Raw genomic sequence first — 25,331 nt, 5'->3', positions numbered from 1 at the left:
AAATGATCACCACAATGTCTAGTTAGCATCTATCACCATACATAATTACAATATTTTTCTTGTGAAGACTTTTATGATCTACTCTTAGCAACTTTCAAATATATTAAACAGTAAAATTAATGATAGTCATCAGGCTGTACATTATATCCCATAACTTATTCATCTTATAAATGGAAATATGTACCTTTTGATTGCCTTCACTCATTTAGCCCAGTCCCCATCCATTGACTCCGGCAACCACCAATCTGTTCTTTATATCTATGAATTTGGGTTTATTTTTTGTAAATTCTACATATAAGTGAGACTATACAGTATTTGTCTTTCTTCAACTTATTTCACTTAGCATAATGCACTTAAGGTCCATCCATGTTTTCACAAACAAAAGTTCCTTCGTTCTTATGGCTGAATAATAGTCCCTTGTATATATACACATCTTCTTTATCTATTCATTAGTTGATGAGAACTTGCATTTCTAACACATTCCCAGGTGATGCTGCTGCTGCTGCTAGTCAGAGGGCCAGACCTTGAGGACCACTGAGTTAGGGTAAAGGCTAACCTGCTATTATTAAAGAGGCCACAGAGAAGCTTTAAAAAGGCAGAAATTTCACATTCACATGATAATCCCAAGGCAAACAATCCAGATTGGAGGAAAGATCAACTCCACATTTGTTTTAAATCCATTAGTCCACCAAAGGACACTTAGGTTTCTTCCGTGCCAATGGATATATTCCGTGGATATATCTTTTTGAGTTTGTGTTTTCATTTCCTTTAAGTAAATACCCAGAAGTGAAACTGTGGAATCATATGGTAGTTTTAATTTTTTGAGAAACTTTAATACTGTTCTCCACAGTGGCTGCACCAATTTAATTTCCACAAACAGTGCACAAGGGTTCCCTCTTCTCCACATCCTCACCAACACTTGTTATTTCTTGGCATTTTGACAATAGTCATTCTAACAGGTGTGAGGTGATATCTCATTCTGATTCTGATTTATATTTCCCTCATAAGTGATGTTGAGCCTCTTTTCATGTACTTGTTAGCCATCTATCTGCTGCTCTTGAAAAAATATTCAAATCCTTTGCTCATTTTTTAAATTGGATTTTTTTGCTATTGAGTTACGTGAGTTCTTTATATATTTTGGATATTAACACCTTATCAGACATGATTTGCAAATATTTTCTCCTATTCAGCAGGTTACTTTTCATTTTGTTTATTGTTTCCTTTGCTGTGAAGCTTTTGTTTGATGTAGCCCCACCTATTTATCATTGCTTTTTGTTGACTTTGTTTTTGGTGTCAAATCTCCAAAATCATCTCCAAGATTGAGGTCAAGGAGCTTACTGCCTATATTTTCATCCAGGAGTTTTGTGGTTTCAGGTCTTATATATTCATGTCTTTAATCCATTTTGAGTTAATTTTAGTATACGGTGTAAGATAGTAATCCAGTTTTCCCAACACTATTTATTGAAGGGACTATCCTTTCTCTATTGTGTATTCTTGGCTCCTTTATTGTAAATTAACTGACCATATATGCATGGGTTTATTTTTAGGCTCTCTATACTGCTCCATTGATCTGTGTCTGTTTTTATGCCAATACCATACTGTTTTGGTGACTAGCTTTGTAACATAGTTTGAAATAAGGAAACTTGATACCTACACCTTCTCAAGATTACTTTGGCTATTCAGGGACTACTGCAGTTCCATACAAATTTTAGGATTGTTTGTTCTATTTCTGTGAAAAATGCCATAGGAATTTTGATGGGAATTGCACTGAACTTGTGGTTTGCTTTGGGTAGTATGGACATTTTAACAATATTAATTCTTCCAGTCCACAGTATGGAATATTTTCCACTTATTTGTGTCTTATTCACTCCTTTTCATGAATGTCATATAGTTTTCAGTGTACAGGTGCTTCACCTCCTTGGTTAAATTTACTCCTAGGTATTTTATTCTTTTTGATGTAATTGTAAATGGTGTTTTCCTCTTAATTTCACTATTTTTTTTTTTGAGAGAGAATACAAGCAGAGAGGGAGGGGCAGAGGGAGAGAGAGAATCTCCAAAAGACTCCATGCTCAGCATCAGCCCAATGCAGTGCTCAATATCATGATCCTGAGATCATGACCTGAGCTGAAATCAAGAGTCAGATGCTTAACTGATTGAGCCACCCAGGCACACCTTTTTCTGATAGTTTATTAGTGTATAGAAACACAACGATGTTGTAAATTGATTTTGTGTCCTGCAACTTTACTGAATTTATTAGTTCTAACAGTTTTTTAGGGGAGTCTTTATAGTTTTTTTTAATATATGTCATCTGTAAATATTGTTTTCTTTTTTCCTTTTTGATTTTGATGATTTTTATTTCCTTTTCTTGCCTAATTAATAATTGTGTTAAATAAAAGTGGCAAGAGTGGGCATCCTTGTATTATTCCTGACCTTAGAGGAAAAGCTTTTAGTTTTTTACTATTGAATATGATGTTAGCTGTGGGCTTGTCATATATGGCCTTTGTTATGTTAAAGTATGTTCCCTCTATGCCCAGTTTGTTGAGAGTCTTTATTATAAGTGGATGTTGAATTTTATCAAATGCTTTTCTGCATCTATTGAGATGATTAAAAAATGTATGGTCTTAAAATATATTTTTGAATATTATATTTAAAAACATATTCCAAAGTGGAAAGTGTTTCAAAGACATCTAAATAGGGTTACTTATTTAGCATTGAAGGTAAATGCTAAAAAAAAATTAAAAAGAAAATGACAAGTTAACTACAGCATATTAATTTAAAACACTACTATATGGCTATTAAAAAGAATACTATGTAACTACTAGAAATACCATGTGGCCTTGGAAATAATATATATATAGACTATATCCACATAAGGAAATTTCAATATAAAATTATGTTCTTTAAAAGCTGAACATGAAATATCATGTTATATAGTAATAACATTAATAAAATATTTTATAAACAATTAGAAAAGACTTATTGAAAATGTGTGAATTCAGAATTTTACTTTCATTAGATTCCTTCCTTCTCATATCATTACTCAAATTCTTTCATTTTAAGATGTTTTAAATGACAGTAATAGTGGAAGATCAGGGAAGTCAAAGCACTTGTTTTTCTACAGGAAGACCAAAAAAAAAAGGCAAAAACTACCAGAATCAACTTGTTAAACTCAGAAAAATATTCAAAGGTTTACAGTAACTCAATACTTAAATTTTATATTATTTTATTTATTTATTTATTTATTTATTTATTTATTTATTTATTTATTATTTGACAGAGAGAGAGACACACAGCAAGAGAGGGAACACAAGCAGGGGGAGTGGGAGAGGGAGAAGCAGGCCTCCTGCGGAGCAGGGAGCTTGATGCGGAGCTCGATCCCAGGACCCTGGGATCATGACCTGAGCCGAAGGCAGACGCTTAACAACTGAGCCACCCAGGCTCCCCAACCCAATACTTAATCAAGAAAAAGATGAAGAGTACATTTACCTTGATGAGCACTGAGTAATATATGAAACTGTTGAGCCACTATATTGTACAGTCCAAACTAATATAACACTGTATGTTAACTACACTGGAATTAAGATTAAAAAACAGAGTACACTTATTGTGATGAACACTGAGTGATGTAGAGAATTGTTGAATCATTATTACCTAGCAAAACCGTCTTTCAAAAATGAAGAAGCAATTAAGACTTTACCAGACAAACAAAAGTTGAGAGTTCATTACTAGGAGAACTCCATGTTAGGGTTATTCAAGATGAAACATAAGGATGCTAAATGGTAATATGAAAGCATATTAAAATATAAAACTCATTGGTAAAGGTAAATATATAGACAAATACAGAATACTATAATACTATGGTGAGTATATAATACACATACTAATGGTGAGTAAATCACTCTTATTTTTAGTATAAAAGTTAAAAGACAAAAAATATTTAAATATTATAGAAATAAAAATGTTGATCAACATACAACATAAAAAGATGTAAATTGTGACATTAACATAAAGCATATTTATGTGGAAGAAATAAAATTACTGAGTTCTGTTTGTGATTAAAGGTCAGTTGTTATTAGTTTAAATAGATAACTATAATAACTATAAAATATATATATATATATTTTTAACAAGTTTTAGTTCACTTCATTTTTCTTGTATAAAACTAGGTGGTGGCCACAGCTGGAGCCTGGGTCCTCTGCACGGAGACTCTGGTGTGGGTCTTCACAAGATGGTCAGTGAATTCCTGATATGGAGACTTGGTGAACACCGTCTCCTTCCAGAGGTCAGGGGTGAGATAGCTGTAAGTCTTGGAGATGGCATCAAAAGTAGTCTTAGCGAAGTTCCCCAGGGTGGCAGTGCAGCCTCTGGTCGAGGTGTAGCAGTCGTTGATACCGACCATCATCAGCAGCTCTTGGGCACAGGGGCTGAAACAATGCCAGTGCCTCTGGGGGCGGGGATGAGACACACCAGCACAGAGCCACAGTGGCCAGTCACCTTGCATGGGACAGTGTGGGGCTTGCCGATCTTGTTCCCCCAGTAGCCTCGCCTCATGGGGACGATGGAAACCTTGGCTAGGATGATGGCCCCACGATGGCAGTGGTGACCTCCTTGGAGCATTTGACACCCAGGCTGACGTGTCCGTTGTAATCTCCCATGGCAACAAACGCCTTGAACCTGGTCCGCTGGCCAGCACAGGTCTGCTTTTGCACAGGCATGATCTTCAGAACCTCGTCCTTGAGGGATGCTCCCAGGAAGAAATCAATGATCTCAGATTCCTTGATAGGCAGAGAGAAGAGATAGATCTCCTCTAGGGACTTGATCTTCATGTCCTTGACCAGGCGGCCCAGCTTGGTGATGGGGATCCACTCCTTGTCCTTGGCCTTGCCTCCGCGAGCTCTGTGGCCTTGACCCCGGGCCCGACCGTGACCGCGACCATGGGGATGCCGCTGCCGAAGCCTCCGTGGAAGCCGCCGCGGCCTCCCATTCTGAGGCCCTACTGCAGCACTGGCGTCATCCGCCATTTGGTGTTCTCTCGGAGAAGAAGCTAATAACTATAAAATATTTTATGTAAGTTCCAATGTAACCATAAAGGATATACTTACAAATAAACACAAAAGACAAACAGAAATGAATCAAAGTCTGTAATATATATATGTATATATATAAAAATTAAAATAAAAATATATATATTTATGAAAGAAAAAAGTAGAGGGCAAAAGAACTGTAGGAAAGACAGACAATTTTAAAAAGGGCAACGGTGAGCCCTTCCCCATCAATAATTACTTAAGTTTAAATGAAAAGACCCAAAAAGATATAGAGTGCCTGAATGGATAAACTAACAATACCTAACTATATGCTCTCTACAAGGAACTTTTTTTTTAATTTATTTTATTTAAATTCAATTAGCCAAGGTATAGCACATCATTAGTTTTTGATATAACGTTCAATGATTCATTAGTTGAGTATATCACCCAGTGCTCATCAATCATATCACCGGCCCTCTTTAATGCTCATCACCCAGTTACCCCACCCCTCCACCCACCTCCCTTTCCCCAACCTTCAATTTGTTTCCTGGAGTCAAGAGTCTCATATGGTTTGTCTCCCTCTCTGATTTCTTCCCAGTTTCCCCTCCCCCACCCCTTTTGTTCTCTGCACTATTCTTTATGTTCCACATACGAGTGAAACCATATGATAACTGTCTTTCTCTGATTGACTTATTTTACTTAGTATAATCCCCTCCAGTTCCATCCATGTTGATGCAAGTGGTAGATATTCATCCTTTCTGACGGCTGAGTAATATTCCACTGTATATATGAACCACATCTTCTTTATCCATTCATCTGCTGAAGGGCACCTCGGCTCCTTCCACAGTTTGGCTATTGTGGACATTGCTGCTATGAGCCTTGGGGTGCATGTGCCCCTTTTCACTATCTGTATCTTTGGGGGTAAATACCCACTAGTGCAATTGCTGGGGCTTAGGGTAGCTCTACTTTTAACTTTTTGAGGAACCTCTTTTCTGTTTCCCAGAGTGGCTGTACCAACTTGCATTCCCACCAACAGTGTAAGAGGGTTCCCCTTTCTCAACATCCTCACCCATACTTGTTATTCTACAAGGAACTTTAGATTTAAGGACACGTACAGGCAGAAAGTGAAGGCATGAAAAAAGACATTCAATGTAAATGGTAACCAAAGAGAGCAGGGGTGGCTATACTTCTATCAGACAAAATAGACTTTAAGCAAAATATGTCACGAGAGAGAGAACAGTATAATAGTTATATCATATAATAAAAAATTAAAGTTACAGAAAGATATAACAATTATAAATATGTGCCCAACATTAAAGCACTTACATATATAAAGCAAACATTGGCAGAACTACAGGGAAGAATACATAGCAATATTATATTACATGGAGACTTTAATATCACACTTTCAATAATGGATAAAACATCTAGACAGATGATCAACAACGAAACAGCAGAAGTGAACAACACTAAAGACCAAATGGACCTAATAAGCATTCCACCTAACAGCAGAAAATATACATTCTTTTCAAATGCACATAAAACATTCTCCAGGATATATCATATATTAGGTCACAAAGTAAGTCATATACAATTTTAAGTCATAACAAATTTAAGACTGAAGTCATACCAAGTATCTTTCAAACCACAATGGGACTAAACTAGGAAGCAAAAGAATAAAAACTGAAAAATTTGTAAGTGTGGAAATTAAACATCACATTCCTGAAAAATCAATGGTTCAAAGAAGGAAGAAAAAGGGAAGTTAGAAAATATTTTGAGACAAATAAAAATGAAAATACAAAATATTAAAACCCACGGAATGCACCAAAAGCAGCACTAAAAAAAAAAATACTGATAAATGCCCACATCAAAAAAAAAAAAGATAAAAAATATACAATCTAACTTTATGCCTCAAAACACTAGAAAAATAACAAACTAATTGCAAAGTTTGCAGAAGGAAGGAAATAACAAAGGTTACAGAAAAAACGACCAAAGTAGAGACAAGTAAAAGAATAGAAAAAAAAAATCATTGAAAGTAAGGTTGGTTTTTGGAAAGATAAACATAATTGACAAACCTACTAGACTAAAAAAAAGCGAGAAGACTCAAAATCAGAAAAGACATTACAACTGACATCACAAAAATAAAAAAGTTCATAAGAAATTACTCTGAACAATTACATGCTAACAAATTGGATAACCTAGAAGAAATGGATAAATTCCTAGAAACATAAAATTTACCAAGAATTAATCATGAAGAAACAGAAAATCTAAACAGAACTATAATAAGTAATGAGATTGAAACAGTAATCAAAAACCTCCTGACAAAGGCCCAGAGACAGATGGCTTCACTGGTGAATTCTATCAAACTTTTAAAGAAGAATTAACGCCAGTCCTTCTCAAACTCTTCCAAAAACTGAAAATGAGGGTATACTTCCAAATTCATTTTACGAGGCAAGCATTACCCTAACACCAAAGCCAGAAAGACACTATAAGGCAAATAACTCTGATAAAAATAGATGCAAAAGTTCTCAACAAAATACTAGCAAACTGAATTGAACAACACACTAAAAGGATCATACACCATGTCCAAGTGGGATTTATCCATGAGATGTAAGGATGACTCAATATTCAAAAATCAATTGATGTGATACACCATATTAACAGAATGATGGATTTAAAAAATCACATGATCATCTCGATAGACACAGAGAAAACATGTGGCAAAATTGAACTCTCTTTCATGATAATGTATAAGACATTTTTCTCAACAAATTAGAAATAGAAGCAAGTTTCCTCAACATAAAAAGGCCATATATGAAAAGCCCACAGCTAACATAATTATGGTGAAAAACTAAAAGCTTTTCCCATAAGACTGGAAACAAAGTAAGGGTTCCTCCTGTCACCACTTCTATTCATAGTAATGGAGGGCCTAGCCAAAGCAATTAGGTAAGAAATAAAAGATATCCAAGCTGGATAAGAAGTAAAATTACCTGTGTTTGCAATGACATGATCTTACATGTATAAAAGCTTAACAACTCCACACACATGTGCTTTGTGATAGAATATATAAATTCAGTAAAGTTGCTATATACAAAATCAACATTCAAAAAATCAATTTCTGCATCATTGATATGATCATGTGGCTTTTGTCCTCGATTCTGTTCATGATGTATTACATTGATTTTGTATGTCGAACCATCCTTACATTCCAGGAACACATCCCACTTAGTCATGGTATATGACCCATTTATGTATTGTTGAATTTAGCTTTGCAGGTTTTTTTTTTTTTTTTGAGTTTTATGTCTATGTTGATCAGGGACATCGGTCTATAGTTTTCTCATCTTCTAGTGTCCTAGTCTGACTTTGGTATCAGGGTGATATAGGCCTTATAGAATGATGTAATAAGTGTACCCTCCTCTTCAATCTTTTCAAAGAATTTGAAGAGGACTGGTGTTAATGTTTCTTTAAATGTTTGGTAGAACTCTCCAGTGAAATCATCTGGTCCTGAGCTTTTCTTTTGAGAGGTTTTTCATTACTGTTCAATTTCCTTAGTAGTTGTAGGTGTGTTCAGATTTTCTATTTCTTTATGATTCAGTCTTGGTAGGTTGCATGTTTCTAGGAATTTATCCATTTCTTCTAGGTTATGAAGTTTTCTAATATACAGTTATTCATAATGTTTTCTTATGATCCATTTTATTTCTGTGGCATAGGCTGTAATATCCCACATCTCATTTTTATTTTAGTTATTTGAATTTTTTCAATTTTGTTGATTTTTTTAAAAAACAATTTTTTAAAAAGCTTTTGTTTATTTATTTGACAGAGAGAGACACAGCAAGAGAGGGAACACAAACAGGGGGAGTGGGAGAGGGAGAAGCAGGCTTCCCGTGGAGCAGGGAGCCTGATGCAGGGCTCCATCCCAGGACCCTGGGATCATGACCTGAGCCGAAGGCAGATGCTTAAGGACTGAGCCACCCAGGCGCCCCAAAACACCAATTCTTTTTTTTTTTCACTCAGTTTTTTTTATTATGCTATGTTAATCACCATACATTACATCATTAGTTTTTGTTTTTTTTTTCCATCTTTTTTTATTGTTATGTTAATCACCATATATTACATCATTAGTTTTTGGTGCAGTGTTCCATGATTCATTGTTTGTTCATAACACCCAGTGCTCCATGCAGAACGTGCCCTCCTCAATACCCATCACCAGGCTAACCCATCCCCCTCCCCCCTCCCCTCTAGAACCCTCAGTTTGTTTTTCAGAGTCCATCATCTCTCATGGTTCGTCTCCCCCTCTGACATACTCCCCTTTTCTTCCTCTCCTGTTATCTTCTTTTTCTTTTTTCTTAAAATATGTTGCGTTATTTGTTTCAGAAGTACAGATCTGTGATTCAACAGTCCAAAACACCAATTCTTAAGTTTTATTTTTTCCTATTATTTTCCCATTCTTTATCTCCACAGTGATCTTTATTATATTCTTCCTTCTACTATCTTTGGGTTTAGTTTGTTATTCTTTTTCTAGTTCCTTAAAGTAAGCAATTAGGTTGTTAATATCAGATTTTTCTTTTTTTAATATAAGGGTTCACAATGATAGAATTCCATTTTTGCACTGTTTTTGATGCATTCTGTAACTTTTGTATGTTGTGTTTTCGTTTTAAATTTTCTCAAGATACTTTCTACTTTGCAATTCCTCCTTTGATCCATTAGTTGTTGGATTTTCCAATTTTCCTTCTCCTAATGATTTGTAGTTTCATTCTATTGTGATTGGAAAAGATACTTTGTATATTTTAAAATTTGTTAAGATTTGTTTTGTAAATAAACACGTGATCTCTGCTGGAGAATGTACCATGTCTTATTGAGAATAGTGTATATTCTGCTGCTGTTGGGTTGAGTGTTTAGTACAGGACTGTTGGGTCTATAGAGTTTTTGTTAAGTTGTATACATTATTGAAAGTGGAGTATTAAGCTCTCCTACTATTATTGTGCTACTGTCTATTTCTCTCTTTATTTCTCCAATATTTGCTTCATTTTTTAAGAACTCTGATGTTTGGTAAATATATAATTGTTATATTTTCCTGTTGAGTTGATACCTTTTTTCCCCTTTGCAATGGTGTTTGATTTGGTATCATCACCTCTACTCTGATCATTTGCATGTATTTTTCATCTATTTACTTGATTATGTGTGTCCTTAAGATTTCAAGTGATTCTCTTGAAGATAGCATATATTTGTATCCTTTAAAAAATCTAGTCAATCTATATCCTTTGATTGGGTTTTTATTTATTTATTGTCAAAGATTTTATTTATTTGAGAGAGAGAGTGCAAGAGAGCACAAGCAGGGAGAGGGGCAGAGGGAGAGGAAAAAGCAGGCTCCCTGCTGAGCCGGGAGGCTGATGTGGGGCTCGATCCCAGGACTCTGGAATCATGACCTGAGACGAAGGTAGATGCTTAACCAACTGAGCCACCCAGGTGCCCCTGATTGGGTAATTTAATCCATTTACTTTAAAAGTAATTACTGATAGGGAAGGACTTACTATTGCCATTTTATTAATTACTTTCTGTCTGTAGCATTTTGCTTCTCACTATTGCTTTTACTGCCTTCGTGTTTCACTTTTTAAAAAAATACTGCCATGCTTTGATTCCTTCCCTGTTTCCTTTCTATAGATATTCTTTGTGGCTACCATAGGGATTAATGTAAATATCTTAAAATTATAAGGATCAATTTAAACTGACAATAACTTTATTCATAGGCTTGCCCTTCCACTTTATGTTTCTGATGTCACAAATTACATCTTTATATACTATGTACTCATTAACATAGATTTATAATTATTTTTGTGCTTTTAAGTTCTATATGAGTTAAAAGTGAATTTATGCACCAAAATGTAATTACAAAATTACAATTTATGCACCAAAATTACAAATTATATTTGTTCACATATTTACCTTTATTAGAGAAGTTTATATTTTCATATGGTTTTGTATCTGTCTAGTGTCCTGAATTTCAACTTGAATGCTTCTCTTTATAATTTCTTATAGGCGAGGTCTGATGGTAATTCTTTCAGCTTTTACTTAACTAGGAAAATCTGAATTTTCCCTTCATTTTTCAAAGTTTTGACAGATATAGTTTTCTTGGTTGTAGGTGTTTTTTCTTTCAACACTTTGAATATAACATCCTACTACTTTCTGACCTTCGAGGTTTCCACTGAAAAATCCTCTGAAAATCTTGAAGAACATCAACTGCAATTGAAGAGTCACTTTTCTCTTGCTTCTTTCAGAATTTTCGTTCCTTGAATTTTTAGTTTGATTATAATGTGTCTCATTTATGGGTTTCTTTCACAGTTTATTCTACTTGTAAATTGCTGACCTTCTGGAATTTGTATGTCCATTTTTCCCCCTCAAATTTGGCAAGTTTTCAGTCATTATTTTTTCAAATAAATACTCTGTCCCTTTCTCTTGTTTATTTTCTGGGACTTTCATAGCACATAGAGTGGCCCACTTGATGATATCCCATAAGTCATTTAGGCTCTCTTCACTTTTCTTCATTCTTTTTTCTTTTCACTCCTCTGACTTGATAATTGCAAATAACCTATCTTCAAGTTTGCTAATTAATTTTCCTGTCTCATCAACTCTGCTGTTGAAACCCTCTAATAAAAATTTTCAAATTAGTTATTATATTTTTCATATCCAGGATTTGTTTGGGTTTTTAAAAAATTACTTCTACCCTTGTTAGTATTTTAATTGTTCACGCATCATTTTCCTCATTTTTGTTCTGTGTTCTCTTTTAGATCATTGAACATCTTAAAATGACTTTTTGCCAGGTAATTCAGAGATTTGTGTTTCTTAAGGGTTATGTTCTGTGGCTTTATTTTGTTACTTTGGGGCAGGTTTCCTTGTTTTTTGTTTTGTTTTGTTTTTGGTATGCCTTATGTTTTGTTGAGATTCGAACACTTAAAAAACAGACATCTCTCACAGTCTTTATGGACTGGCTTCAGGCATGGGAAGTCCTTCACCCATCATCCCAGCTAGAGGTTTTAGGACCTTAAAACATTTTCTGGGGATGGGTCTTTGGGGTCGTGCATATGCTTTCATTCTACTATATATGGCTGCTTCAAACTGTCTTAATTTCCTTAAGCAGCTTGGAGATTGTGTTTCTTTTGTAGTTCTCTGCCTGTATTCTGTTGCTTCCTTGGCACCTGAATGGGGAATTGCAGATTTCCTGCTGCTTTAAAATACTTTAAAGTGCTGCAGCATTTGCCTCTGTTTTTCTGTGACTTCCAACATTGCCACTCCCATTAGTTCTCCATTAGGCAAGACAGAAACCAGTCCCTTGGGCAGCCCCTAGACAAGCCAGTACATTGGATACAAGTTCTAGTCTTTTCTTTCTGTCCCAAGGGAGGAGCCTGGAATTGGAACATTTCCTCCTGATTGTGCCATGCCATACTGGAGGGGTTGGGGTGAGAGAATGCCATAAACTTCCTGCCCTTTTTGGTATTGGCCATGCATACATTTGCATGCTGCAGCATCCAAACTGGTTTCTGGAGTTTTTAAAAGATATGTTTGTCTGTGTATTGCTGTTAACTTAGTGTCTCTATGGGGATGAGGGCCTGGAGCTTCCAAGTTCACCATATTTCTGATGTCACTCTCATCTCCTGCTTCTAAGTTGCCTCTATCTTCATTTAGTCTTGTTTAATTGCTGTAAGTCTTTGCCTATTTTCAGAGTTCTGGCAAAATTAGTTCTAACATTTTGTGCTTGTTTATCTATCTTGTCTATGAAGGGACTAGAACCTGGAGCTACCATCTCTGACAATTTGCTCCCAATGGTTGCTTCTGAACTCCATCTTGGTGTATGAATAGGATTTCAATAGGTGAACAGGTGGTTCAGATACTCCCATTGAGAGAAAGGGCATGAGCACATACAAATGGAAAAGTGCATTTTATGTGTTCTGAGATTACATGTAGGACATGGAGTGTATTCCAAGATAACTTATGTAAAGCATATCAACTATATAAAATGCATATATTATCATGAAGTTAATGATAATTCAAATCAACCTTGTAATACTACCTAGGTAGTCATGGTGTTAAGAAGAGGTTTAACTGAGACTTAGAGGAAATCAGTTCAAATATATAAAATAGCAGAGAATGTAGGTAGTGTCCGCCCTACCTGAGCTAGTTTTGGCATCATTTTAGTTTCAAAAGAGAGGCTATTATATCTCAACCACTAGGCTCAGCCCCATTCCAGCCTCCGAACTTATGCTAACCTCACGCACAACATGGGATTCACGATTCTAATTGTCCCTAGTATTTCTTATCCATTTTTCCTTTCTGGTGAATGTAGTGCATCTAACATATAAAATATGTTATAAAATATATATAAAATATATATAAAATATTTATATAAAATATTCTTCCATGGCTTCTCACTGCAGTCAGCATAAATTCAAATCTTCTCCCAAACCTTTCACGATTTGACCCTAGCTTTATCTTTTGCTATTATTCAAATTCTATCTCTGATTTAGTCAGTTTCCTGCTTTCAAGTCTCCTAATCTTTGCTTATGTCTATAATATTCTTTGGTTCCATTTGCAGAGCTTTATATATCCTATTTGTCTCAGATTTGATGACACTTCCCTTTTTCTCACCCCCAAACAGGTAATGTGTCATTCTATTAGATGAACAACAACCCACATATAACATCTCCTTTCATACTTATGATGTTAAGTTTCAAGTTTCTTTCCTATATTTCCACCAGTGTACAAAATTGAGTGTAACAACCCTGTAATCACCACTGTATTACCAATTCCTATGAAAATAATAGGCATATAAATATTTTCACTGAATAAATGAACTTATTACATTACCAAAAGCATCTTGGTTGTAAATAATTAAAGTGTAATAAAAACTGCAACACTGAAATGACAATATACTCAATACCACAAGCTCTGATTGGTTTGAAGCCTTAGAAGGAGCCTGACTTCTGCTCTAAACAGAGCTGAATACATACCTATGAGAAGAGACAAAGCTGTAGTTTTTCCTGCCCCATTTTGTCCTAGAAGAATAGTGATTTGCCCCTTATATAAATTCAGACATGTTGTTTACTACTACTTTGTCACCAAATTCCTGTGAGATAAAAGAAAGGATAACGTTATCTGCCACTATCACTTATGATAAAAGACAAAACACTATACTCTATCCTTAGAAGAAACAACATTATAAAACAGGTGAAGGTAGGAGGTACAGTTTCCAGTTATGCAATAACAAGTCACGGGCATAAAAGGTACAGCACACAGAATATGGTCAATGGTACTATAATAGCATTGTAGGGTGACAGATGGTAGCTATGTGGGTGCTGAGCACAGCATAACATACAGACTTGTCAAATAACTATATTGTCCACCTGAAACTAATGTAACACTATGTGTCAACCATACTTCAACAAAGAAGTAAAAAAAAAAAAAAGAGAGAAGCAATATTATACTATCAAACTTGTGAAAAAAAGATAATGTGAACAATGAACATTTGTAGGTGCACTGAGTTTGTATATTAGGCAAAATAGATGTGAAGGCATATCCACATTTGGTAAGGAAAATGGAGGCCTCTCTATATTCTATGTATAATATAGTGTACTATAGTAATTATGGGCTTATTCAATTGTAGTAAAAGCTAGAAAACTTCATAGAAGTTGCCACTAATGAGAAAAACATGCCATGATTTCAGCCAGAAGTTTGGTGATTCACAAGAGCATTCTCCTTTTTGTTGGGGTCTTTGGTTTTGGGATCAAGGTGATGCTGGCCTCATAAAATGAGTTTGGAAGTTTTCCTTCCATTTCTATTTTTTGGAACAGTTTCAGGAGAATAGGTATTAATTCTTCTTTAAATGTCTGATAGAATTCCCCTGGGAAGCCATCTGGCCCTGGGCTTTTGTTTCTTGGGAGATTTTTGATGACTGTTTCAATTTCCTTAGTGGTTATAGGTCTGTTCAGGTTTTCTATTTCTTCCTGGTTCAATTTTGGTAGTTGATACATCTCTAGGAATGCATCCATTTCTTCCAGGTTATCTAATTTGCTGGCATAGAGTTGCTCATAATATGTTCTTATACTTGTTTGTATTTCTTTGGTGTTGGTTGTAATCTCTCCTCTTTCATTCATGATTTTGTTGATTTGGGTCATTTCTCTTTTCTTTTTCATCAGTCTGGCCAGGGGTTTATCAATCATATTAATTCTTTCAAAGAATCAGCTCCTAGTTTCATTAACCTGTTCTACTGTTCTTTTGGTTTCTATTTCATTGATTTCTGCTCTGATTGTTATTATTTCTCATCTCCTCTTTATTTGCTCCAGTTCCTTTAGGTGTAGGGTTAGGTTGTCTATTTGAGACCTTTCTTGTTTCTTGAGAAAGGCTTGTATTGCTATTTATTTTCCTCTTAGGACTGCCTTTGCTGCATCCCAAAGATTTTGAACAGTTGTGTTTTCATTTTCATTTGTTTCCATGAATTTTTTTAAATTCTGCTTTAATTTCCTGGTTGACCCATTCATTCTTTAGTAGGATGCTCTTTAGCCTCCAGGTATTTGAGTTCTTTCCAACTTTCCTCTTGTGATTGAGTTCTAGTTTCAAAGCACTGTGGTCTGAAAATATGCAGGGAATGATCCCAATGTTTTGGTACCAGCTGAGACCTGATTTGTGTCCCAGGATGTGATCTATTCTGGAGAATGTTCCATGTACACTAGAGAAGAATGTGTATTCTGTTGCTTTGGGATGGAATGTTCTGAATATATCTGTGAAGTCCATCTGGTCTAGTGTGTCATTTAAAGCCTTTATTTCTCTGTTGATCTTTTTCTTAGATGATCTGTCCATTTCAGTGAGGGGGGTGTTAAAATTCCCTACTATTATTGTATTGTTGTCAATGTGTTTCTTTGCTTTTGTTATTAATTGGCTTATATAAGTGGCTGCTCCCATGTTAGGGGCATAGATATTTAAAATTGTTAGATGTTCTTGTAGGATAGACCCTTTAAGTATGATATAGTGTCCTTCCTCATCTCTTATTATTGTCTTTGGTTTAAAACCTAATTTGTCTTATGTAAGGATTGCCACCCCAGCTTTTTTTGATGTCCATTAGCATGGTAAATGGTTTTCCATCCCCTTACTTTAAATCTGGAAGTGTCTTTGGGTCTAAAATGAGACTCTTGCAGACAGCATATCGATGGGTCTTGTTTTTTTATCCATTCTGATACCCTGTGTCTTTTGTTTGGGGCATTTAGCCCACTTACATTCAGGGTAACTATTGAAAGATATGAATTTAGGGCCATTGTATTGCCTGTAAAGTGACTGTTACTATATATTGTCTCTGTTCCTTTCTGGTCTATGTTACTTTTAGGCTCTTTCTTTGCTTAGAGGACCCCTTTCAATATTTCTTGTAGGACTGGTTTGGTGTTTGAAAATACTTTTAGTTTTTGTTTGTCCTGGAAGCTTTTTATCTCTCCTCTATTTTCAATGACAGCCTAGCTGGACTGGCTGCATATTTTTCTCGTTTAGTGCTCTGAATATATCATGCCAGTCCTTTCTGGTTTGCCAGGTCTCTGTGGATAGGTCTGTTGCCAATCTAATGTTTCTACCATTGTAGGTTACAGACCACCTTTCCCAAGCTGCTTTCAGGATTTTCTCTTTGTCTCTGAGACTCGTAAGTTTTACTATTAGATGTTGGGGTGCTGACCTATTTTTATTGATTTTTGAGGGGTTTTCTCTGTGACTCCTGCATTTTGATGCCCGTTTCCCTCCCCAAATTAGGGAAGTTCTCCACTATAATTTGCTCCAATATACTTTCTGCTCCTCCCTTTCTTTCTTCTCCTTCTGAGATCCCAATTATTCTAATATTGTTTCGTCTTATGGTATCACTTATCTCTCAAATTCTGCCCTCGTGATCCAGTAGTTGTTTCTTTTTCTCAGCTTCTTTATTCTCCATCATTTGGTCTTCTATATCACTAATTGTCTCTTCTGCCTCATTTATCCTAGCAGTTAGAGCCTCCATTTTTTATTGTACCTCATTAATAGCCTTTTTCATTTCGACTTGGCTAGATTTTAGTTCTTTTATTTCTCCAGAAAGGAATTCTCTAGTATCTTCTATGCTTTTTTCAAGCCTAGCTAGTATCTTTATAATCATCATTCTGAACTCTAGGTCTGACATCTTACTAATGTCCATATTGATTAGGTCCCTGGCAGTTGGTACTGCCTCTTGTTTCCCCCCCCCCCCAGGTTAGTTTTTCCATTTTGTAATTTTATCCAGAGAAGAATAGATGAGAGAAAAAAATGCCAAAAGGGTAACAACAACCCCAGGAAAAAATACACTAAACAAATCAGAAGAGACCTGAAACTGGGGGAAAAGAAAGGAAAAAAAAAAAAAAAGAATATATTCAGGCTGGTGAATAGAACAGAGGCACACATTAGATTTTGGATGTATTTTGGTCCGTTAGAAGAAACTGCCTTTCAAAATTTTAAAGAAAGAAAAAAATATGTATATATACACACAAAAATAAGGGTAAATACAATGAGGGGATGGAATATGACTGTAAAGATGAAATTTAAAAAGATTTAAAAAAAGAATTGATAAGTTGGTTGAAAAAAGAAAGAAAAAAATTTAAAAAAAAAATAGAGGAGAGAATGTGATCAGGCAGGAGACTAGAATAAAGCCATACATTAGATTTAGGGTATATTTTGGTCTGTTAGAAGAAACTGTATCCCAAAATTTTAAAGAAAGAAAAACTTATTTATATACAAAAAATAAGAAGTACAATGAAGGGGTAGAATATGACTATAAAAATGAAAATCAAAAAAGATTTTAAAAAAGGAATTGCTAAGATGTTGGTGGAAAAAGGAAAGAAGAAAAACTAAAATAGAAAAAGAAAAAAATAAAGTTAAAAAAGTTAACTTTGAAAGACTAAAGAATCATGGGGAAAAAGCCATGAATTCTCTGTGCTGTATTCCCCTAGTGCTGGAATTTTGAAATTCTCATTGATCAATAAACTTGGTCTTGGCTGGATGTTCTTGCTGGTCTCCTAGGGGAGGGGCCTGTTGCAGTGATTCTCAGGTGTCTTTACCCAAGGTGGAACTGCACCGCCCTTGCCAGCAGCCAGGCTAAGTAACCTGCTTGGGTTTGCTCTCAGTAGCTTTTGTTCCCCGAATGCTTTCTGTACAGCTTTGGAGGACAAGAATGAAAATGGCGCCCTCCCAATCTCTGGTCCCGAGGAGCCAAGAACTTGGGGCCCCACTCCTCAATGAGCCCTCAGAGCAAAGCAGTCAATCACTTCTGTCTCCCTGGTCTCTGGCTACACTCTGTGCTCACCCGGCCTGTGACCAAGAATTTCCGTTTCTGGTACATGACCCCATTTGGAGTCTCCAAACCTAGCAGATTCTGGTGGTACGCTCCCGTGCCGCTCCTACCGAGGGAGGAAGGGGAGTCCCTGGATCTGCCGCTTGTTGGGTCCCTGCTCGAAGAACAGTGGCCTGACTGTGCCGCGGATCACAGTTTATGGCAACCCCGAGCTGAGAGCCTGAAGTTTGGAATTGTGTAATCTCTGATATTTGAGTTATTGTGTATCATGGTGTGGACCTTCTTGAGTTCATCTTGTTTGGAATTCTCTGTTTCCTGAACTTGGATGTATGTTTTCTTCCCCTGGTTAGGAAAGTTTTCAGTTATTATCTCTTCAAGTAACTTTTCTGTCTCTTTGTTTCTCTCTTCTCCTTCTGGAATGCCTGCGATGTTGAATGTTTGTTCACTTGATATTGTCCAAGAGATAATTTAACCTATCTTCATTTTTTTAAAAAATCCTTTTTGCTGTTTAGCTTGGGTGCTTTCCATTACCCTGTCTTCCCAATCACTGATTCATTCTTCTGCGTGTGTTAATCTACTGTTGATTCTCTCTAGCGTAGTTTTCATTGCAGTTATTCTAGTCTCCAACCCTGAGTGGCTCTTTTTTACATTTTCTATCTCAGCTACTTCTCCTAAACTTAAAGGAGTGGTGTTTATCTTGTTTGTCATTCTCTATGTGTTCTCCCTTTTGTTTGCAGAAGCTGTTCAGTCAGTCTTCAGGAGGAAATGCTGCATAAATAGGCATAGATTTGTTGTGTTTGTGGAGAAGATGAATTCAGGGTCTTCCTACGTCACCATCTTGGACTGGAACTCAGCATTTTGTATGCTAATCAAACTTCAATAGAGTAGTTTAAAAAACATGCATATTGCCTAGTTGATACTGCTTTTTTCAAATATGATAAACTATGGAAACATCCAGAAAAATGTTTGAATTTACTATTTGCATTGGAATAAAACTGATACCTTAAAAGTCTTAATGTTTTACATTAAAATAGAATTCAATAACAAGAAAAAAGATAAGTGGTGTGGCCATAGCAACATTAGACAAAGTACATTTAAGAGAATACTGCCAAGGATAAAGTGTATCATTTTATAATGATAAAGGGATCAACTTTTCAAGAAGACATAATTCTCCTAAACGTTTATGCACCCAATAACAGATTCAAAAATATGTTGCCAAAAGCTAGAGAGAAAAATAGAAAAAAATGCAGTTATTTTTAAAGACTTCAATATTTTTCTCTCAATAATTGTTAGAATATTTAGAATCATTAAGGATATAGAATATTTGATAAACCACCAACTAACTTAATTAACATTTATGTATCACACCAGGAACCAACAGCAGATTACACATTATTTTCAAGTCTGCATGTAACATGTAGTTAGACAGATGACTGATTGAGCCATAAAACAAGAATCAATAAATTTAAAAGGATTTGTCATACAAAGTATCTTCTCTTACCAGAATCAGAATTAAATTAGAAATTAGTAACAAAAAGATCTCTGGAAAATCCCCAAATAATTGCAAACTAAATAATACAAATTATACAAAAGCTCTTCTGGAAAAGTAAAGAGGAAATACTTCCCAACTCACTCTACGAGGCTAGTATTATCCTGATACCAGAACTAGAAATATGACTTACAAAAAAATGAAAGCAACAGACCAATATCCATCATTAACCTAAGTAAAAAATTCTAAACCAAATTTAAGAAAAGTCATTACATAAAAATGGATGATACAGAGTTTCACTTCTGGGAAGTCAGCATGAAAAGTGGGTCCACAGACCTACTTCCCAGTGAAACAAGAAAAGCTGTGAAAATTAAAAAACAAAACAACAAAAAATCACGTATAATCTTCAGGAATTGTCCTAAGAGAATACAGCAAATGAAGAAACATTTATTCAAGGAAATCTACTACAACTTGGTAAATAACAGACTTGCTGTTTTTAACATCCTAGTCTAGTTTGTCATTCTAGGAATTATTCTAGTTTACTCCTCTTCCTTCAATGTCCACCCATCCCCAGTATTCTCAGTTCTGTTGGAAATCTCTTGGATCTGTCCATTTCTCTTTATATATACTTCCACAACCCTTATCCAATTCTTATTTCTTAAAAAAGTTCCATCCAGGGTGTTATGCTGAGTGAAATAAGTCAATCAGAGAAAGACATGTATCATGGTGAGTGCTGTGAATTGTGCAAGACTGTTGAATCACAGATCTGTACTTACTCTCAGGAAACAAACTGAGGGTTGCTGGAGTGGCTGGGGGTGGGAGGGATGGGGTGGCTGGGTGATAGACATTGGGGAAGGTATGTGCTATGGTGAGTGCTGTGAATTGTGCAAGACTGTTGAATCACAGATCTGTACTTCTGAAACAAATAAATGCAACATATGTTAAGAAAAAAGAAAAAGAAGACAGCAGGAGGGGAAGAATGAAGGGGAGTAAGTCGGAGGGGGAGACGAACCATGAAAGACGATGGACTCTGAAAAACAAACTGAGGGTTCTAGAGGGGAGGAGAGTGGGGGGATGGGTTAGTCTGGTGATGGGTATTAAAGAGGGCACATTCTGCGTGGAGCACTGGGTGTTATGCACAAACAATGAATCATGGAACACTACATCAAGAACTAATGATGTAATGTATGGTGATTAACATAACAATGAAAAAATAAAAAAAAAGTACCATCCAGTCTTCTTTTTCCCACTCTTCTCCTCTCAACTCCCCACCCTCCAATACCCTGTTTTCCATACTGTAGCCAAAATGATCTTTTTTTTTTAAAGATTTTATTTATTTATTCATGAAAGACAGAGAGAGAGAGAGAGAGAGAGGCAGAGGGAGAAGCAGGCTCCCAAGGAGCAGGGAGCCCGACACGGGACTCAATCCCAGGACCCTGGGACCATGACCTGAGCCTAAGGTAGACGCTCAACCATCTGAGCCACCCAGGCGCCCAGCAAAAATGATTTTAAAACACATATATTATATTCCTCTAGTGCTTTGAACCAATCAATGGCTTCCCAATGAAGCCATTTACTATCATTCTTTTGCCTCCAAATATACTGGTCTTTTTGTTCCTCAAACACATGAAGATCTTTCTCACCTCAGGTTCGTTGAATTTGCTATTTGCCTACTGTGGGTATTCTTCTCTTACTCAGCTTTTCAAAAAATTAGCTCTACTCATTCTTCAGATCTCAGCTCAAAGGTCATCTCCTCAGAGAGATTTCCCTTTACCTACATTTAGTGTCATCCTCTCCACTTACACTCAGATGTTACTACTGTATCATTTATTTTCTTCACAGAATTTATTATAAAATTCAAATATCACTTGTTGCCAAGCCTATCAGAGGAGATTAGAAGCATAATGAATGAAGTATATACTATATTGTAAAGATATATCTATACATTTTTTGAATGTCACTTAAATTAGAATTATACTGATTATGACACATTCATTATTAAGCATCTTATTTGTTTTCTAAAAAATGGCCAGTTACATGGGGCGCCTGGGTGGCTCAGTTGGTTAAGCGACTGCCTTTGGCTCGGGTCATGATCCTGGAGTCCCGGGATCGAGTCCCGCATCAGGCTCCCTGCTCAGGAGGGAGTCTGCTTCTCCCTCTGACCCTCCCCCCTTTCATGTGCTCTCTCTCTCCATCTCTCATTCTCACTCTCTCAAATAAATAAATAAATAAAATCTTTAAAAAAAATGGCCAGTTACAAACCCAGGGCACAGTATATGGCTTTCAGTCTTTGCAGGAAAAAGAGACCTTTGAAACAAATACCTTGTGCAAATGTTTGATCTGGATATCTGCCACCAAACTAGTAGGTTCAGCCTCAAAATACTTGTTTAGAGTTTCCCCACAGCTTTTCATTTCTTCTTTTTCCCTAATTTTTGGTTCACCAAACCATTATGAGTACTACAAAGAAAGCCAAAATGTAATTACCAAGATGAGCTTTCAGAAATGAAGCATTCCATCTGAACAGATCTAAAATGAATAAAGTGACTGACTTAGTAATCAAAACCTGCCTACAAAGAAAAGTGCAGGATGAGGTATCTTCACTGGTACCAAACATTTAAACAAGAATTAACAAAAATTGTTCTCCAAGCCTTCCAAAAAGTCTAAGAGAAAGGATCACTTCCTAACTCATTCTATGAGCTCAGCATTATTTGAAAGGCAAATGCCAAAGTCAAAGACATCACAAGGAAAATAAACTACAGACCAATATCCTTTACTAATATATATTTAAAAATCTTCAAAAAATACTTGTAAACTAAATCTAATAGCATATCAAAAGGAATATTCATCATGGCAAAGTGGGATTTATCCTCGGAATGCAGGGTGGTTTAACCTACAAAAACCAATCAATGAAATATATTACATTAATAGAACAAATGGGACATGATCATTTCAACTGACGCAAATAAAGCCTCTGACAAGGTGTTTCATGATAAAAACACTTGGAAAACTAGGAACAGTTTCTTGAAATTCATTAGGGAATTTTTAAAAAAGATTTTATTTATTTATTTGACAGAGAGAGACACAGCGAGAGAGGGAACACAAGCAGGGGGAGTGGGAGAGGGAGAAGCAGGCTTCCCGCCGAGCAGGGAGCTCGATGCAGGGCTCGATTCCAGGACCCCGGGATCATGACCTGAGCCAAAGGCAGACGCTTAATGACTGAGCCACCTAGGCACCCCGAAATTCATTAGGGAATTTATGAAAAAACCCACAGCTAACATCATACTCAATAGTGAAAGACTTAAGCTTTTCCTCTAATCAGGAATAAGACAAGGATACCTGCCTTCATCCTTGCTATTCCCAGAAATAAAAGATATCCAAACTGGAAAGAAAGAAGTAAAACTATATTTGAAGATAACATGATTCTACATATTGAAGTGCCTAGAGAACCCTCCCCTACATATACTACTAGAGCTAATAAACAAATTCAGCAAAGATGCAGGGTACAAGATCAACATGTATACATCAGTTGTGTTTGTATATACCAGCTATGAACAATACAAAAAGAAAATTCAATTCTAACAATTCTATTTACAATAGCATCCAAAAGAGTAAAGTACTTAGGAACAAAGTTAACCAGAGAGGTGAATGACTCACACGCTGAAACTATAAAACCTCAATGAAAGAATTTAGACTATATAAATAGAAAGTTAAAAAAGAAAAATAAAGTTCATGGACTGAAAGACATTTTTTTGGGGGGGGGATGATTCTGAGATCATCACTGTGTGCTCTGCTTTGATTCCCAGAGTTCCCTGCATCACTGGGCTCCAGGGGCCCACAGTGCTGACATGCTCTTTTCTGGCTGCTTTCCTTTCCTGCCTCATTTTCCCTCTCTCTGACCCTTCCAAATAAATTCCAAACCCTGTGAAAGACAATATTTTTAATACAGCAATATTACTTAAAGCAATCAACAGATTCATTGTAATTCCTGTAAATATTCTAATGGTTACTTTTACAGATATAGAAAAGCTGATTCTCAAGTTCTTATGGAACTTCCAGTACCCCCTACTAGCCAAAAAAATCTTGAAAAAGAAGAGAAAAAGCTGGATGACTCACACTTTCAGATTTCAAAACTTACTATAAAACTATAGCAATCAAACAGTGTGGTATTGGCATAAGAATAGACATATAGGCCAATGGAGTAAAACTGAGGATCCAAAGATGAAACCATATGTTTATGTCCAACTGATTTTCAACAAGGGTGCTAAGACCATTCGATGGGGAAAGAATAGTCTTTTCAAAGAATGGTATTGGGACAAAAGATATCCACATCCAAAAGAGTGAAGTTGAATCCCTACCTCATATAAAATCAACTATATAAACCTATATACTATACTATATAGTATATAGACTATATACTATACTATACTATTACTATAAAACCTATATAAAAATCAACTCAAAATTGATCAGTGATCTAAATTTAACAGATAAAACCATCAAATTCTTTTTTTAAAATCATCAAATTCTTAGAAGAAAACACAGGGGTAAATTTTGATGACTTTGGATTTGACAATAACTTCTTAGATATGACATAAAATTCACAACCAACAAAAATTTTTTTAATTGGTTTTAATCAAAGTTAAAAATTATTGTGCATGAAAGAGTACTATGAAGAGGATGAAAAGATAGCCCAGAGAATGGGATAAAATATTTGTAAATCATGTATCTGATAAGGCTCTACTGTCCAGAATATATATATTAAAAAAAAGTCACAGAGCTTGAATAGACATTCTTGTACAATGGCCAACAAACAAGCTCATGAAAATATCTCAACATGATTAGTCATTAGGGAAATGCATATCAAAACCATGAGACCACTTTATACCCATGAGGATGGCTATAATAAAGGGAAAAGAATAACAAGGGTTTCGAGGCTGTGGAGAAACTGGAACCCTGGTACATTGCTTGTGGGGATGTACAAATGGTGCAGTCACTGCAGAAAACAGTAGAGTGGTTCCTGAAAACATGAAACAGAACTATCCTAAGTACTAGCAATTCTACTCCTAGGTATATTCCCAAACGAATTGAAACAGGTACTGAAGCAAATACTTATAAACAAATATTCATAGGAACACTATTCAAACAGCCCAAAGATGTCCCACATTTCTAACTACAGGTTGATAAAGAATTGTCCTATATACATACAATGGAATATTATTCAGTAATCAAAAGAATGAAGTGCTGATACATATTAATGGATAAACTTTAAAAACATTATGTTAAGTGAAAGAAGCCATATAGTCACATATTTTATGATTCTATTTATATGAAACATCCAGAATAGTAAGTCCATAAAAAAAGAAAGCTGATTAGTGGTTGCTAGGGGCTTGGGATAGGGAAAAATGGGATGTGACTTCTTAATGGGTATAAGGTTTTATTTTTGGGTAATAAATATTTTGGAACTAGATATGTGCAAGTACATTGTAAATGTACTAAATTC

General features: G+C 35.7%; 1 protein-coding gene and 1 pseudogene across 1 annotated transcript in view; both read right to left on the bottom strand.

Annotated features, from left to right (window-relative positions):
- The window catches only part of LOC141371669 (phospholipid-transporting ATPase ABCA3-like), a 90,273-nt gene that overhangs the window by 20,849 nt on the left and 44,093 nt on the right, over nucleotides 1–25,331 (bottom strand). Inside the window, 1 exon segment of the mRNA XM_073887987.1 lies at nucleotides 14,027–14,142. Coding sequence (XP_073744088.1) covers nucleotides 14,095–14,142 — 48 coding nt within the window. The 3' untranslated portion in view covers nucleotides 14,027–14,094.
- LOC112811392 (small ribosomal subunit protein uS5 pseudogene) lies at nucleotides 4,121–5,021 on the bottom strand (annotated as a pseudogene).

Source organism: Callorhinus ursinus, unplaced genomic scaffold, assembly GCF_003265705.2.
Source record: "Callorhinus ursinus isolate GAN/ISIS: 27379988/994484 unplaced genomic scaffold, GSC_fseal_2.0 scaffold85, whole genome shotgun sequence".
NCBI classification, from domain to species: domain Eukaryota; kingdom Metazoa; phylum Chordata; class Mammalia; order Carnivora; family Otariidae; genus Callorhinus; species Callorhinus ursinus.
The sequence above is the reverse complement of the archived record's forward strand: the minus strand, read 5'-3'. Positions and strand labels throughout refer to the sequence as shown.